This window comes from Sander lucioperca, chromosome 14 (assembly GCF_008315115.2).
Source record: "Sander lucioperca isolate FBNREF2018 chromosome 14, SLUC_FBN_1.2, whole genome shotgun sequence".
NCBI lineage: Eukaryota > Metazoa > Chordata > Actinopteri > Perciformes > Percidae > Sander > Sander lucioperca.
Genome location: NC_050186.1, coordinates 19617638 through 19634725, shown reverse-complemented (window position 1 = coordinate 19634725; position 17088 = coordinate 19617638). Strand labels below are relative to the sequence as shown.

At 40.4% G+C, this 17088-nt stretch overlaps 1 protein-coding gene across 4 annotated transcripts; it reads right to left on the bottom strand.

Moving 5' to 3' along the window:
* Positions 1-962: 962 nt before the first annotated feature.
* eya3 (EYA transcriptional coactivator and phosphatase 3) lies at positions 963-16531 on the bottom strand. 4 transcript variants are annotated; one of them, XM_031295787.2, is made up of 19 exons: positions 16375-16531; positions 13230-13328; positions 11944-11993; positions 11275-11369; positions 11125-11205; positions 10882-10936; positions 10384-10493; positions 10002-10139; positions 9717-9802; positions 9206-9383; positions 8889-9058; positions 8561-8644; positions 8360-8449; positions 7778-7836; positions 7463-7623; positions 6744-6870; positions 6212-6333; positions 6003-6103; positions 963-4942 (listed from the first exon to the last, which is right to left on the bottom strand). In XM_031295787.2, exons 2-19 carry the CDS (start codon positions 13275-13277, stop codon positions 4862-4864), a joined length of 1836 nt encoding a protein of 611 aa, XP_031151647.1. In that variant the 5' UTR covers positions 13278-13328; positions 16375-16531; the 3' UTR covers positions 963-4861. The 4 variants fall into 4 exon arrangements, with proteins under 4 accessions (XP_031151647.1, XP_031151646.1, XP_031151648.1 ...); XM_031295786.2 differs by having other exon boundaries at positions 13230-13325; positions 16375-16530; XM_031295788.2 differs by having other exon boundaries at positions 6756-6870; positions 13230-13325; positions 16375-16528.
* Positions 16532-17088: the final 557 nt, after the last annotated feature.

Here is a 17088-nt window from a genome sequence, read left to right as displayed (position 1 = left end):
GGCAGTAAACAATGATCTGGGCTGCCAATGTTGTTGAATTCTCCCAGTTTCGTGTCGCATTATTGCTGAAACATGTCCGATTGGGTAATGTTTGGTTCAGAAGCCTTTACCTGCGATTTGACGCAGATAAAGGTCGACAGTAGAAAGTGCTGCTTCGTTCCACTACAATCTAACGTTAGCATACTGCTAAGTAGCTGCATGCTAACGCCAGATAGCTTTAACCATCCTGTTGTCCTCGAGTCAAATTTTACCCTTTTTCAAAAAGTTTCTAAACCAAATTTTCAAATTGGTTGGATGGCTCCCTACAACGCTCTTCGTAAGTTTTATTCAGTTTTATAGCATTTGAAAAAAAAAAATGATAAAAGAATGTTGAAAAGTGACAAAAATGTGGGGAAAAACACATGTCAAAAAGGTGCAAGAAAACGAAAAACTTTGAAAAAAGTGACAAAAACATCAGTGGAAAAGCAACAAAAGTGTCAAAAAAGACGACCAAAACGTTGAAAAAAAGTGTAAATTTTGACACAGAAAAACAAAAAGTTGCATGGTCGGCAGGAAGACAACACAAGAGGTCACATTACTGCTGGGACATATCCGGTTGTGTAGTAATTTGGTTTAGAAGCCTTTATTTGTGATTTTTCACGGTACAAAGTCCCGCTATATACTCTGTTGCAGTACCTCTAGTTGTTACTAGTGAAACAAAACTGGAGCGCAGGGGAGATTCCAGGAAACACGCTGGCCAATCAGAGCAGACTGGGTTTTGTCGGAAGAGGGGCTGAGCGGGTGGTCCAGCAGAGCGTCTAATACAGAGGGTGAATACAGGAGCAGCAGCCATGGGCAGTATGAGAAAGATAGTTTTTTGAACATTAAAGCATGTAAACATGTCCTAGTACAAACACAAAATACAAGTATGAACCTGAAAATGTTCCCCTTTAAACTAACAAATAAACAGAAAATTAGTCTGAAACTTTTTAAAGTTTATTTACACTGTATTGAGTGTCTCAGGTACACAGGAAAACCTTACAGGACTGTGTTGAGCTACTGTGGGGGGAACTAGTGATTATTGTAATTAAAATGGCATTGATTATTATGATAGTGAAAGTGAAAGTTTACAGGATCACATTCAGGCTCTCTACATGTCCCTATATGGCCTTCCAGGTCCTTGAAAATGAGATGAAATGCATAAAAAGAAAAAAACTAAACAGCATTTTAAAAATAACAGTATTTGGCATTAGAAAGAAAAAGAGGACACAGAAGAATATAGCCCGTTAAACATTGCAAGGTCATTATTTAACATCCATGGTATACTTCAAAACAGACACGACATGCAGAAAAAGTAAAGAAATAAACTGAAAACACATTCAAGAAAAAATGCCAAGATTGCATATGGTCTCTCTATTGTGTGCCAGGACTGCTAGATGAGCCCATATACCTTTAGCTCACTTACACTGAACAATCAAACATGCCTTTCACTTAATAGTAATCTGACCTGCATTAAAAGTACAATGTGTTATAGATTGTGATTGTCTCTAAGCGATGCCAGGCGTTTCACAGCAACAAAATAAATGCAATCTCCTTTTCAAAAGGAAGTAGAAATCTAATATGAAGCAGAGGTTGTTTAAAGTGAGATTTTCACGAGTAAATTTATGTAAAACACAAATGTATTGTCACTCCAAATTAAGATATGTTTTCTTGAAAAATATTTTAACAGCAAATTAACTGTAAACCATCTTAAGCCCTTCACTAAAATTGCTTTCTTTAAACAATGAACATGAACAGTTTCTCCCCAAAATGGATATACTGTTTTCTAGTAGAAGGACTTTGGAATACAGTGCAGACAGGGCAATCAAATCAAACAATGTCTAGTAACAAAACACAAAACACTTAAAAAGTATTGAGTAATAAAATAAAAAAAAAAAAATCGTAACACTTTGGATAACAATGCAGTGATAAATGTATCAAACAAAAATCTTACATATTTTAATTAGATTATGCATACAGATGATGGTTAAAGGCACAATATAAATATGCAGTCACGCAAACAAAATACACAGAAATACACATTCTTAACGGTCCAGCTGCATGTGTGTGTAAATACGAAATCTTCTTCAGGCTCAGTATTGTTCAGTCGTAATCTCATACGGACCAGGGGGAAGTCGATCGACCCCGGCGGCTTTTCTAACCGTCTACAAAATGAAAGAAATCCCTTGAAATACAGTTAATGAGCAAAGTAGAAATGTATTGCACAGTCATTATTCTTTGTGTTTTTTTTTCAACTCCAATACGCCTTCAAGAGGTTTTGGGTTGTCATGTGGCTGAAAATTCAAAGCTGTACAAGCAATTGTGATTAGTCTGCAAACTATTTCAGCATCAATTTAAAATAGCAATTTCTTAGAGCTAAAGTATCACAAAAGAATCACTTGTTTTGATGTGAATATTTGCTTGATTAAATATTTTTGGCTTTTGGATTGTTGGTTGGGTACAAGCGATTTAGACGTCACTTTAGGTTCTGGGAATTTTGACTTATGTAAAAAAAAAAAAAAGTGCCCGTTTTGACCAACAAACCCCAAAAATATTTAGTTTATCATAATATAAGCCAAAGAAAACCGCAAATCCTTTAATTTGAGAAGCTGGAACCAGCTAATTCTTGGCATTTTTGCTTTAAAAATGACTAAAATAAAGTCTCAAAATAGTCTGCATATTAATCCATAATGACAGTAAGTAGTAGTTAGTAGTAGTTAGTAAGTAGTTGCAGCTCTTGTGTAAAACTAATACAAATCTAAATCAATCAAAAACATTTTTTGGGGGAAAAACTAAGAAAACAGGTTGAGTAAAGTTTTTGGAAACAAAAGTATATCATATCATTTTTGGTGAATGATCATTTTGACATTTAGTCAAATAAAAAAAAATAAAAAAAAGCAACTGATTTTGTAGAAACATGTAAGAGTAACAAAATGTAACTCTACTGGCTAACAAGTTATTTCTTTGACCTGGTTTTATCAAATTAGACAACTGCTTCGTGTATACTGCTCACCTCTTGTGATGACATGCTACAACGGTCTTCACTAAGAAAAGAGGAAACTTTAAAATGAAACCTCTTAAGCGATTCTGATCCTCCTAACAATGTATTAGCTGAGTCAGAGGTTGAGAGGCGGGAGCATGGACGGATAATGAGACAGTGGGTCCCTGGGGACAGCCCTGTAGCCTTGTGTTAAAGCATTGTTCAGGTAATCACAGTTTTGTTAAATGGTTCATGGAGCTTGAGAAGTTGGAGACTTTTTTTTTTTTTTCCAACCCATATAAAGAAATATTTAACCCTTCCTTCAAATTCACCAAATTTGGACATCCGAGCTGTGTATCCCAAATCCCAACCACATACCAATTCCAAGCAGTTTTTTTAGTATGTTGGGTCTTCACACTAGATATAAAATCATACTCAAACCTTTAAGTGACCCCGAGTAGTCGAATATCCGATGCCTCGATTGAAGGAGCCTGATTCGACTGCCAATCTCACAGTCGAATCTTCGCAAAAGCGTATTATGACCATAATACAGGATCATGCAATTTTGGCTATGTGGGGGTGCTCAATGTCTTATTTTACATAGAACTACCCGTTTTCTCCGAATAAGTTAATATACAGCCTATTATGATATAAATAACATATTGCTGTAAATAAAAATGTGAAAAGAAAGAAGCTCTTATTAAATCTTTTTAAAGTGCGCAAATAAATCCAACACACCACGACAGATTTAAGTTTCACTTTCCATGATCCGTGACGACAGAATAGTGTTTAGTTGGGATTTGGGACACAGCTGCTAAAGTCATCATTGGACCCGTGCTTTGTCTAACGACTACTGCTGGGGCAGGAAATGCACTTCTCGTCTACTTGCCAAAGTGAAGTCCAACTCTACTGGAAAACTCCTGAGTCATTGAGAAATTGATCAGTGTTTGGTTTATGTTTGGTGCATACTGCTTACTCTGCTTACTACTTTACAGAAAGGCTGGTTCAGGTTTGTGAGAAGTATGACTGGCGCCACATACTTACTGACCACAGATCACACGTACTAAAGAGGACCATACGTCTGCTGTTGCAACACAGTGGAGAGGTCAGGACAGCTGACTAGTGGTGTGGTTTGGTCGGGTCAGGAGGGGAGGTCATGACCAAATTACATTTTTTTGAACCCTCATCTAGTTCCTCATGTTAAGTTCTGGGATTATGATATAATACTTGATGACTAGCAGTAACTTATGCAAATTGATGCTTTCATTTCTTTGTATGAGTGTAAAACAAACCAAGAAATAACTTTTTTTTTTTTTAAACAAATTTGCTTTGATATTATTCTTTCAGTTACACGGAGCCTAAATAAAAAGCCACAACAACAAAAAAGTAAAGAGAACGGCAGAAAACAACAATGGCCCTTTGGTTGTTAAAAACCAAAGAAGAGACATACAAATTAGAGGAAGAAGAGACTTTGATACTTTAAAAGAAAATGAGACCAAAGACTAGGGAAAAAAATGGATGTCTTCCCTTCCGTGTCCAAATCAGTGCCAGTTTCAGCCGTGGTGAGGTTAGCTGCCGTAGAGGAGGGAGTGCTGGGCGTGAGGAACCCGAACTCAGCCGAATGATGCATCCAGTCTGTTTCTCACAGTCAGCTCCGACCCAAAGTCCACCTCAGTACGTTACCATCACACATCACACATACTGAGTCATTAGTCGTCTTTGTGAGGGCAGATTTTCAAATATGCAAGTGTGTGTCGTTGAGGGATTGTGAAGGCTTTTCTCACACAATGTCACTCCACAAAATCGACAGGACGATGTCGACTACATTTTCCCTTTAGCGTGTGACATTCAATGCTGCCTCCTTTACAAGAAGTCCAGTTCCAGCGCTTGGTGCAGGGACACGAGGTCGCCGTGAGTGGAGATCCGCCAGAAAGGCATATTGTGCTACAGATAGGGAGACAAGACACGGCCAAAGAAACATAGCAGCATGTCAGAAACAAACATGCAGGAGAAGCAGGAAATGTAGTCTGACAGTTGGTAAAACAAATGGATAAAACACTAGCTTGATAATCAGACTGGATTTCCATTTAATTTTTAATTACGTGGATAAACAAATCTAAGATGAAGCTGGCGATTCACAAGTCTGGAACCACAGTCTCTCGAAGCTTAACTTGTTAGTGTTACTGTTAACTTTATGATTTATTAAACTTTCAACTCATCTTAACTTGTAAGCTCCTTCGTCTGATGTGGACGCCTTTTAAGGCGCTGACACACTAACCCGATAATCGGCCGTCGGACAGTCTGGCGAGGTCAGTGACTCGAGTCTGTTAGGTGTGTTCCGTGCCGTCGTCAGTCGGAGGAGCTGTAGGCCTTCATTTGGGCTGATTTGACATGTTGAATCGGAATGCAGGCAGTCGGACTCAATGACCAATCTGATTGGTGGAGCGCTAACCCAGAAATGACGAGCGGGATGAGCGTGACTAGAGTCTCTCAAAATCTGATCAAAATCTTTTAAACTGACCTTTGTCGATCTGAAATGACAGATTCAGCAACTGCATGGCCTATTTCTCGCTTAAAATGTTTTCAGAAAAACGTTTCGGTGAACTATTTTCGTAAAATATGAGATCGTATTCTGAATGAGCTGCCATGACGGTCTGGTTTGAAATTCGATATCGATAGCGCAACAATATTGTAGTGTTGACTATTGGTGCTTTCACAAAATATTTACACAATGAGATTTTTGATAAATAATCATCAGTCATGTGGATATAATGACTAAGTGGGTAAAGGCAAATAATAGAACAGTTACAACAGTCTGGTAAGTTCAGAAAAGTACATAACGTTACTGTAATGCAGCCTTTAAAACCAGGAAAACACAACACTTATGCCATATTACATACAATATCCAAAATCTAAGACGATATCTAGTCTCATATCACGATATCGATATAATATCTATATATTGCCCAGAGGGTTAGGAGACATGAAAACTTAAAAGGTTTACCTGTTTTGCTGCAAACTCCTCATCTCGACCATCACCTATCACCACATAAGTCACTTTCTTCCCAAAGCGAGAGACGATCCTCTCGAAGCAACTCTCTTTCCCTGCATGAACGGAAACCACAGAGAAAATAAAGCATTACAAAGCAACAGGATTTCCTCCTCCGTCACAGAAGAGAAGAACTAATTGTACTTTTTCCCCTCCATACAAACCTATTTTAGTGGCACTGTAGATGTTCTCGATGGGGAAGACGTCTCCCAGGCCGTAGAGCAGCACCTTCGCCAGAGCTGGAACCAGCTGAGTGGTAGTGACCAACACATTCATACACTTCCCCCTGTTGGTGGAATATCACATACATACATATACATGCATGAATATGGGCTCAAAGATGAAAACAAATAGATTAATCAGGGCACAGACTTGTTTACACAATCTTGCATTGATGTTGAGCCAGTTTTAGCTAAATAAAACATGAACTTTAAAGACTTCTCTAAAAAGATTCAGCACAGGAAAATCACAGCCAAGTGTATACTTCTATCCTTTTAAACAGCATTTAGTGCCATCTTCTGAATAAACATTGCCTTTTAAACCCCAACTCACTCATTTTGGTTACTAAGAGAAAACCGTTGATGGCTACGTTAAAATAAAGCTGTCACCTTGATGTAATTATTCACATGACGAGAGCGCACTTTACTCAACTTGCTGCAGAGTATATGACCTAAAAGATGCTTTGAAAATAGTAACCTCTGCTCAGACCTGGACTGGATGAGCAGCAGAGACTTGAGGGCTGTGCTGAGCCACGCGTCCGTAACGTTCTCGATGTCAGACTGAAGCTGGAGAAGCAGCTCCCTCTTCATAGGACTCAACAGGCCTGAAAGACACAACATGCAGTAAGGATACAACCTAATACCACAGAATGTAGATACCACTATCAGTGTACATGGAAAAACATGTAACTTTAACATCTTCCCCAGTTCCAGGTTTCCAAATGCCTGAAGTGGTTTTAAACGTTTCGCGGTTCATGGTGCCACCCAAAAACATCATTCCAAAGCCTGATATTTAAAAAGGCAAAAGGTGGCAGACGCACACACAAACACAGACAGACAGCCCTCTGTTTATTTTGGCCACGGGGCTCAAACATTAACTGTGGCTATGTGTGTTTGCTTCCTTTTGCCTTTAGGATCATGGACTGTGTAACTAGTTTTACAGTCGCCAAACATGTTATAATTCACACAATGGTCAAGTGCGCCAATGTTTCTTCTACACAGCAAAAACACGCCATTCAAAGCACAATAAACAGGAGCCGAGCTGAAAGAAGAAGAGCTTCTGAACACTGTTTACTGACTTGAAGTCTTGTTACTTCCATTAAAGACGGCTTCCAGGAGGCACCGTTGTATTCTTGAAAAGAAAAAAGCAGCAGTAGCCTACCCCATAGATTTTTTTCATGTGCGCCTTTGACTCACCTCCAACATTCCCTTTATAGTTATTGTAAATCTCTTTTAGCCGACGGTAGCGAAAGGCCAGTTTCCGCATCCACTCCACCCCTCCCTGGACTCCAGTGGTGGTTCCTGAGGCCCCTCCACCACTGGAACCATTAAAGCCATCCGCCAAGAAGTTGTAGTTACTAAAGTAGGAAGAAAACACTTGTGATTTGTTTGGATGATGAAAAAAAAAAAAAAAAAAATCTGCTTTCCAGTCATGATGTTGAAGTCTGAAATGAGTATAAATAAATAAATAATGTGGGTGATGAGGCCACATTAGTTACAGATATAACGCACCTCAGGTCCTGTCCGTTGTCATCAGAGACAACATCCTCGACATGGACTTGATCACATTCCTTAAAGAAAACAAAGAAAATCACTTCTTGTGTAATCGTGTATTTGTTACCCAAACTTGTAGTAACTTGTAAAAAGACAACACCCATGTACAGTTGGGATCATAAAATATAAATATTCATAAGTTTAAGATAATGGATCTTTGCAACAGGCTCTTAAGCTCCTGTTTGTTTGACTTTGAAAACACCCGGGGCTGAAAGAACCTCCTTTAAGGCGCTGACACACCAACCTGAGGCACTTTTTTTGACCTCGGGGAGCCGACTGATCAGTCCGACTGCCTTTTCTGCCGACGGTAGGCCGTTGGATTGGTGTGTCAGAGCCTTAAGGTAGCCTATGCTGGATGCAAACAAGTTTTTTTATTAGAATAATAATAAAAAAATAATAATTTGTATTATAAAAAATAGGGGAGGCTTTCCATTAATCATCCAGTTCGTCTGGTTTGTACCAGCTGTTGTGTGCGACAGAAAAAAACCCTGAAAACTCCTTTCCTGCCATGGCTACAGCAGTCTGAATGTATCTCTGTACCTCCAGGTCATTGAAGAAAAGGTGGGTGTCTGCCAGCTCAAAGATCAGCTCCTCCATCTGCAAGCCCAAGTTCAGCACTGTGGCTGGGTCCTGAACATACGCAACACAGACCCACCATCAATCTTTTATACGATAAATAAGGTCAGACTTTTTCATTTTATGTTGTGAGCTCAAACGGTTAGCTGATTTACAGGAACAAACCTTGCCAAACTTCTGTGCGTAGGAGCCAGTGAGAAGTGAGTGGAATATAATAATGGTCTCATCCAGATCCCAAAGGAAAATGCGCTAAAAAGAGCAGGGGAAAAATTATTTTACATTACTTGCATTCTACAAATAGTTGTATCTATTTCTTTTTTTTTTTTTTTACAATTAATCCTATTAACCTTTTTCATGTGGTTAGTCTTTACATCAGTAGCCTCCAGGTTAGAGAGCCTTAAACTCTAAAATGCTGCTAAGCTAATAACAGGCCAACAAGCCCTTAATGTTTTGTTTATGTGTGCAAAGATAAGTAAACTGCTGACTTGGTTACCTCCAGGTCACTGTCAGCAGGTGGGGAGCTATCAGACCTCCTGCCCTTCCCTTTGGCTTTGCCTACAGAGTTCCTACGTCCAACCTCGTCCTGATCCCTGCCTCCGGCGGGGAGAGCCACACTGGTAGGAAGGGCTGCACCTGCTGGGAGGTTCTCTGGTGGGGACGCATCTTAATACATGAAGGTCAGAAATGAGTACACGAATAGTACATTTCTTCTGCTATGACTCAAGCTAGTACAATGATCACAGATCCAAAGTCTTAGGGCAGTGAATGCTGCTGAACATACAATAATATGAATCAAAGAACTGAAGTTACCTCTGGGAGGCAGTCCAGCTGAGGCGGCCTGCTCCGACTTCACAGCTGAATATCCGGCCACTCCCACACCGGCGCCGTGGTCATCGCTGCTGGGCAGCCCGGCCGGCACGTAGCTGGGAGGCAGAGCGTAGTACTGAGAGAACTGACCCTGTCCCAGAGAGTTGTAGCTGCTAAATTCCTGGAGAAATGAAAACAAAAACAAACAACTGTAATCAACAGGAGAAGGGTGGTGGAAAAAGAGCCATGTGGGGCGGTCTGACAAACATGTAGAAATAATCTCCAGCTTCCAAACACTTCCCATATATCATTCACCATAACTGTGATGAACTCAGGTTCTGTGTCAATGAGCAAGTTAAGCCCAACCCCGGGGATGGAGACTTAGATAAAAGGATCCTCAGGGCAAGAGGACCAATTGTGCATGTTTAAAAACATAAGGACAATGCATGAAAATTTTACACACAGAGACAGTTTCGGTCTTCATTTCTTTGAGGAACACTAACATACTCCTTACCTGGTGGGCCACTGTGGTGGAGGTTGTGGTAACAGCCGTAGCTGAAGGGATGCTGGAGTACACACTGGATGTTGTAAAGCTTGAGCCTGGAGACAGAAAATGCTATACTAAAACAGTGCCAGAGGAAAATAAAAAGTTGTTTCTACACAGCATTTGAGGTGATTAACAACAAGAGGAAGACAGAGCTGTGCCACTGCAAGATCTCCTTTATTTTTCCAGTGCTTGTCATATTTGCAGAGAGTGTGACAGCATTATTTTGTGAGACAGAGTGAGGTTGCAGCTTGCCTTGGCTTGGGTATGAGTAGTGCAGCTGGCCTGGCTGGGTTGAGGTATATGCATTGCTGAAGCTGAGAAACCCAGGCTGGCCACCAGAGGGCGCCTCAGGCAGCCCTGTCTCTGTTTTAATGCCTGGCCACATAGCACCTGAAGATGAAAGAGAGCAAGGGAAGCAGAAAAATGAAAGAGGTAGTGCAGTAATTGAAGATGGGGCCAAGTTAAGAAACCAGGTTCTTCAGTCAAGATGTGGATGTTTAAGCAGAGATCAAAAGCAAATCGATTCCACAGCGCAAAAGCACAGTAAGGCCTCTAAAGCAAAGTAACAAAAGGTTTGATGCTAGGTTTTTAGTGAGAGTTAAAATAGGTTGTTAGAGTAGGAGCGGGGACTAACCAAAGGGCGGGAGGCCGTAGTTCTGGCCTGTCTGGAGGAAGGCCGAGTATGCAGTGGACTGGGCCAGAGGAGGAAAGGCCACCTGGCTGGTGTACGACGTCACTTCTGGGCTGTAAGAAAGAGAATCAATATTTGCATCACATGACGGCTACGCTGCAGGTGCACCATGTAAAACTAGAGATCTACTATTAGGTGTTTGTTTTTACGTGCATTGGTGCACAAAATTTGGTTGGCACCCAAGCAACACAATAACAGTATACCCAACCTCTCTTCAACTTCAATGTCTGGACTAACAATTGAACATTAGCCTCTAAATGTCTCTCTAAATTTTCTTTATATATTTGTTGGCATCCATTCCTCCTAAACCTAAAATAGTGGAGCATGAAAATCTAGATTACGGCTGCTGGTGCAACCACCAAAAAAGGCCTAGTGTCACTCATATCGAAAAAAACGTTAAAAACATGATAAACAACAAAATGCTTTATGCAGTGTACTCACTTGCTTCCTTGATAAACCTGTTGGGTGTATTCAGATGTTGCTGTTGAGTCTCTGGCTGTTAAAAAGACAATACGGCTTCAGTTTGACATACCAGTACCAGTCAAAAGTTTGGACACGCTTTCTCATTCACTTGAATGGGAAAGCATGTCCAAACTATGGACTGGTATTGTATAAGAGCAGCATTCTTCTGTTAGGACCTTTAATGTGCATTGTTTAGAACTGAGATAGGGTTTCTGTTCGTACCAGGATGTGTATAGGAGTTCATGGAGTCACCGCATGCTCGAGGTGCTGTCCCTCTGTCTGCGTCCGAATGCTCCTGACCACCTGCAATAAAACATGCTGTCAATATCTTCCAGGGACATTGCAGCGAGTGCGGTCATATTATCTACTTACCTGGATCAAGTTGGGCTGTGGACAGGGCAGAGTAAGAGCTTTCCTGCTCTGAAGAACCCAACACAGCAGATGGACTCCCATCGTCACCTAAATCACTGGAAGAGCATTAAGAATCCATTACAGTTTCTTCTGTCAGCCAATAGCCATATAAAAAAGTTAAATCTGGCAAAAACATTAAGATAACAATCACACACACAAAAAAAAAAAATTGTAGTCTATTCAAAACTCAACATGACATCATGACTTTGTGTAAACATACACGCCCACTTTCTTAAGCCATTTTGAGCTAACCGCGTGTATGTCTGCGCTGTATACAGCGGACGTAAACATACACGCCAATTGGCGTGTTATCGCGAGAAGAAAGCAACGGTTGAGTTTAGGAAACGTGACACGCGGGACACGATCCCCGGTCTCCTGGGTGAAAGTCCTGTGTTTGAACCATCCTCCCCCCTGACCAACCTCCCTACGTGGATTTTCGCCCTTTCATACTACTCGCTAAGTAGGCGTCTTGACAACACACCAATAATGGCATACGAATTGGCGTGTCATACATACGCCATTTCATGAGATCAGTCTGCAAAACTCAACATTTGTTCTTCATGGTTTTCCATCAGTCTGTAAGCAGCAATATAAAGATCAGAAACAGATCTAAAACCAGTGAAGACCCACCTTGGCTCCTTCTCCAGTCCACTGTCTATCTCAAGCTTGGCCTTCTTTGTCTGCAAACACACAAAAAGAATTTCAAAGAAAAGGTTTTCACCATCATTTTATTTTCTCTGCTGCTTCAGGACTGTGACGTGCATCTTGTCTTCCTCAATATTGTGGCCAATCAAGTCAGATGAAAATAAAATCAAGTCCCTGTCATAAAAACTTAAGGTGGATACAAAAAATACTCAAATACTACTGTCAAACACAGGTCCTTCAGAGGTGCAACAAGTATTCTTTTATGGAGTACTTCATGACACATAAAGCATATTTGCATATTATATATCAGTTCATCCCCACAATATTGTGAATACTGACAGTATAACAATAAACTACGCTGTGAAAAAAGGATGTACTCAAGTGTTTGCACAAATACTGTAGCTCAGGGGTGGCGAACCTGTGGCTCTTGAGCCGTATGCGGCTCTTTGCCTGCTCCTGTGAGGCTCTTACTGTGTGGCTGGGGGCTGTGTCATTGGTTGATTGTTGTTTTTAACTTTTCCGAAACATACAGTATTTCAGATAAGTAAAAAAAAAAACACATTTGAATGCATCTGCCAATACATTTGCCAATTATTTTAAAATGGAAAATAATGCAGCAGAGTTTTGAGGACAGATTCTGCAACCTGAGGAAAAACAGCGGCCACAGATCACCTTCCTCGTTAACCCTTTCACTGCTGAATCCGATTGTTTGAAAGCCCCTTTAGTGACAGATGAGTGAGAGAGTCGCTTCGAGTGGCCACAACCGAGTTCAAGCAAGACCTGAAAAGGACTGTGGATAACAAAGACTGTCAGGTTTCCCACTGAGTCAATCTAAGTGAGAAAAAAAACTATGAAAACTGCTATGTATTATGACTGTCATCAGATCTGGAAGACACTGTTGCTGTTGTAGTGTGGACGTGCATGTGTTGTGTGGCTTTTTGCTATGGTGCGTTTTTTTTTGTGGCTCTTTATACTTAACTGGTTGGCCACCCCTGCTGTAGCTACAGAGCTACAGCTGATATATTGTTCAATTTACAGAGTAAAAAAGGTGAAATATGCCTTTCACAAATTACAAGAACCAATAAAAATGTTTTAAAAGTGCTGAATTTAGCTGACTAGCATTTAAAAAACACAAGGGTAATCAATCAATTTATAAGGGTGTACAAAAGAGAAACTCTACAGTTTCATCTTAAAACCAATTTGTAATTGCAGTTACTGATGCAGACACTTCCCCTCGTGCTCTGTGTTGGCATCATTGTGTTCACACTCACCGGCAGCTCCTGCGAGTCATCCATCTCTGCAGCGGAGCGACCCGACATGTCTGCACGCACAGCCTACTCTCTGCTCCTGGAAAGCGTGTCCGGACCCTGCTTCACACAACCACAGGAGCGAAAAACACATAGGCACAGAATAAATGGGGGGTCATGCCTTATGTAGTTTTCCGATGCGTGACTCTCCCCTCCCCTTGTCCCATAAGCGCTCATCGATGCATCCCTCGACCCCCCCACTCCCCCCACTATCACAGGGGTAATCAGCAGGGAGGTGGTGCCATGGGGGGCGTGGGGCACTGTGAAGAAATAACTAATCTCCCGCATCAGACCTGCAGGTGAGGCGCGTGTGGCACTGACGTTGTGTAATGTCCCCACCACGTTTGTGTTTACTGTGGGATTAAGGAAGCGTGCCACTTTACATGTGACCTAACCTTCATTCAATGAAAACATATTCTCTAGAAGCATTAGCTGCTCAGGTGCAAGCTGTCGTATCAATAGATGCTCCGAGGTGATAAGATCTAACCTCGTTTTGTCCCCTGATCGCTCAACTGGCCTTTCCCCCATGGCTGGAGAGATGGGACATTTATCTAATCAACATAATGTAGACACAGAAAGAAAGAAAATAGGTCAGACGGCACATTCAAAAACCCATGAATGTGTCAGGCAGTTGTTAACGGTGCACGCTCTGAATCAAAAGCGTGCTATGCTACCTGAATTGACTGGGCCTTTGAAGCATGTCAGCTTATGCAAGATATAGGCCTATTTAAGTGAAATCAAAACAGGATTACATTCGCAAAACAGGATTACATTTGCAAGATATAGGCCTATGTAAGTGAAATCAAAACAGGATTACATTCGAAGGGAAATAAGGCCACTGGATGATGTACTAATGATAAGTTAACCCACATACTTATATTTTAGATATTCAAACACAGCCCGCATAACTCCAAATATCTGTAAGATCTCAAAAAGAATAAGAAGATCTACATTTTCTCAGCTGCACTGGCCCCAAAACATATTATGCTCTCAGCTGGTTTTTAATTTAATTTGAATACAAATCTTTGCCAATTTATCAAACCAGAGACTCCCAGTCTATATACACACTACTGCTGTGTTTTTTTTTCTGGCTGATTTGACAAACTTGAATTAATCAAAGCCATCGTCCCTCAGGCTGTTGCCAATGGTAAAAAAAACGCTCAGTCACTTCTCCTCTGCCAGCATTACAACAACACTGGGGTTGAATAGCGCTACCCGAGGAACAACGTCGCCCTGATACACGATCCTTCTCTGCTTCAAGTGATTGCTGTCTTTTCCCAGAGAGTGGAGTATCAGGTTTAGGGGACACCACAGACCAGGGAAAATCCGTTAAGCAGTGGCTTTGGGCGCTTAACCAGTGTTTTCCCTAGGTCTGTGGAAGACTTAGATGCACATAATTGATGGGGGGGGCGGGTTTAGGTGTCCTTTCTTTAAGAAAATGTGACGTTTTACAATTTCAAATAATTGTAATTTGACATTATTTTGGACCATAATTATTACTATATCTGTGTCTAAAACGTTGGAAAAGATAGAGCAGATAACAAATAAAACTCTAATAAAAACTGGGGACCAACTACAATCATTAGATCTGTAAAAAGTCATTAAGTTAGTTTTCATGCTCACATTGATTTTACATTCATTCGGCTTAGGTGGTGCCCAAAATGGCTTGAGTGCTGCGCCGTAGCCTTATAATAGTAGGGAAAACCCTGGTTTAACTAAACATCTAATGTTGTGCTGGACTTGACTTGAAATAGATTGTCATTTATCTGACAAAATAAGTCAGAAACATAGTTGACGGGTCGTGTAATTTCCTGATATTTTCCTAAAAAACTTTTCTGGAAAGAGATGTAATTTGTTACTGATTATAATGGAACATTGACAGTATTCTGAAACAGTTGTTTGAGTTTATCAGAATCAGAAATACTTTAATAATCCCCAGGGGGAAATTATTTAAAAGAAGTCAGAGCTATTTCCTTATAAGAACTGTTCAAAGCTTAATGACTAGAATACTCAATGTTGAATTGGTTGCTTGCCTGCAAAGAAATCTTACATTTTAGCATTTATAGCTGACCTGAAATACAAATACTTAAGAGTACCAACTGATCACTGTATCCATTTCCCTACATAGTCTTTTCCAGAAATCTTCCTATGAATTTACAGTCACATTTGTCCCTTTCTAGGAAATTATTTGGAAAATATTGGACCTATACAATAAAGCATTATCAGAAGGGCTTCATATGAATTTTGTACTTTAGTTACATATACATCTAAAAGGAGGCACGGTAGTTTGGTTCCAATAGCCTTCTTGTGAGATTTAATTTATTTCTTATTGTTTGTAGATTACAAATACATCTCTGATGCAGACAAATACTTTCTACACCTGTGCCAACACTGGTTTGCTATAATAATACCATGTCTTCAGTACTGTTTTTCCTGCACACTGCAAATTAACACAGTTTGGTAGAAATCCTGGCACAGCATCAACTCAAGGTAAACCTCCTATCCATGTAACCTGCAAACGTTAGCCGACAACCGTTACGTAGCTGAATTCAGCAAATAACCCAGCCGACGACAGTTTGCTGTGAAGGTGAAATCTGACATCAGACTAATTCCTGTAACACATCAGCTCGTGTATCTTTATTTGAACACAGAAACGTTTAAACATAATATGCAGTCAACACATGAAGCTGGATACAGGCAATATAACACTGATACTGTAAGCAACTACAACAGGCACTAATTAAGTGTTGCAACCCAGCATTTAGACGCCATCGTGCAGCTTACCAACGTTAGCGGACAGTCGCTATATTTACGCGCTTTACCATTAATTCGAATGGAAATAACGGTGTAATCCGCTGTCCATTGTACATGCATACTAGCTAACTTGTCAAGGGTTAAAATTGGCTGAATAACTAAGCTGGCTGTGAGTTAGTTAGTTTTGCCTGGGCATTAAAGTTTTTCGCACCAGAAATTAATCGGGACCAGCAGCCATTGGAGTGGGTATTGAAATGGCATCGTGTGAAAGCGTTCGCTCCCGCTGCACCCAACTGCGAAGCTGATCGCAACACAAACATTCCTGACACACCAAAATGATCAACCCTAGTCTTACCATTGAAGGAGTGAATGAGACACGCTTTTATTTAAGCGTCTTCAATTGAATCCACAGTGTCAAGCTTTGTCTGTTGTTAGGTAGCAATATTTTGCAGGAAGTTTTCGTCGTTGTGCCTACTGCGCATGTGCAGAATGTTCATTCACCGGAGTCCTTTCTTTGGCGCGACGGGGGACGACAGGTGTGGCGCTGTTCGTCAACACAGGTGAGAGAAAAGACTGCAAACATTTGTTATTTTAATAGATAAAGCCTCTACAAATGTTGTCAGGGTGTGTTACTTCTTATGGATGTATGTATGTATGTCACAACAACTTTAAGAACGTGTAGAAAATAGTTACATTAATTAGTTGTTTAATTTTAAGCTAGCTCAGTTCATGTGGTGGAATGTGGGCTAAGTAGGCTACATTAACTCAATTACAATTTTGAGGTTCTTTGCTTTAGTATTTCTATTTTCTGCTGCTTTATACTTCTACTCTATACCAGCTAGTCTCTAGTTCCAGCTTATCAGTTTTGAGGATTTGCTGTTTTCCTATGTCTTATGTGAAAAGAATATGAATATTGTTGGGGTTTGGGCTGTTGGATAAAACAAGACAAATGAAGATGTGACATTGAGCTTAAGTAATTGCTGATGGGCTTTTATTTTGTTTTATGTAATTTCATAGACCAAGTGATAATCGGTTGACAAAGAAATACTTTAAAGTGCTCATATTATGC

Excerpts from the sequence above, each read along its gene's own strand:
- eya3 (XM_031295787.2), bottom strand. The coding sequence starts at position 13,277 with ATGTCGGGTCGCTCCGCTGCAGAGATGGATGACTCGCAGGAGCTGCCG. Across the intron at positions 11,370-11,943 it reads GGACTGGAGAAGGAGCCAAG|TGATTTAGGTGACGATGGGA; the intron begins GTGGGTCTTCAC and ends ATGCTCTTCCAG. Across the intron at positions 10,494-10,881 it reads CAGGTTTATCAAGGAAGCAA|CCCAGAAGTGACGTCGTACA; the intron begins GTGAGTACACTG and ends TCTTTCTTACAG.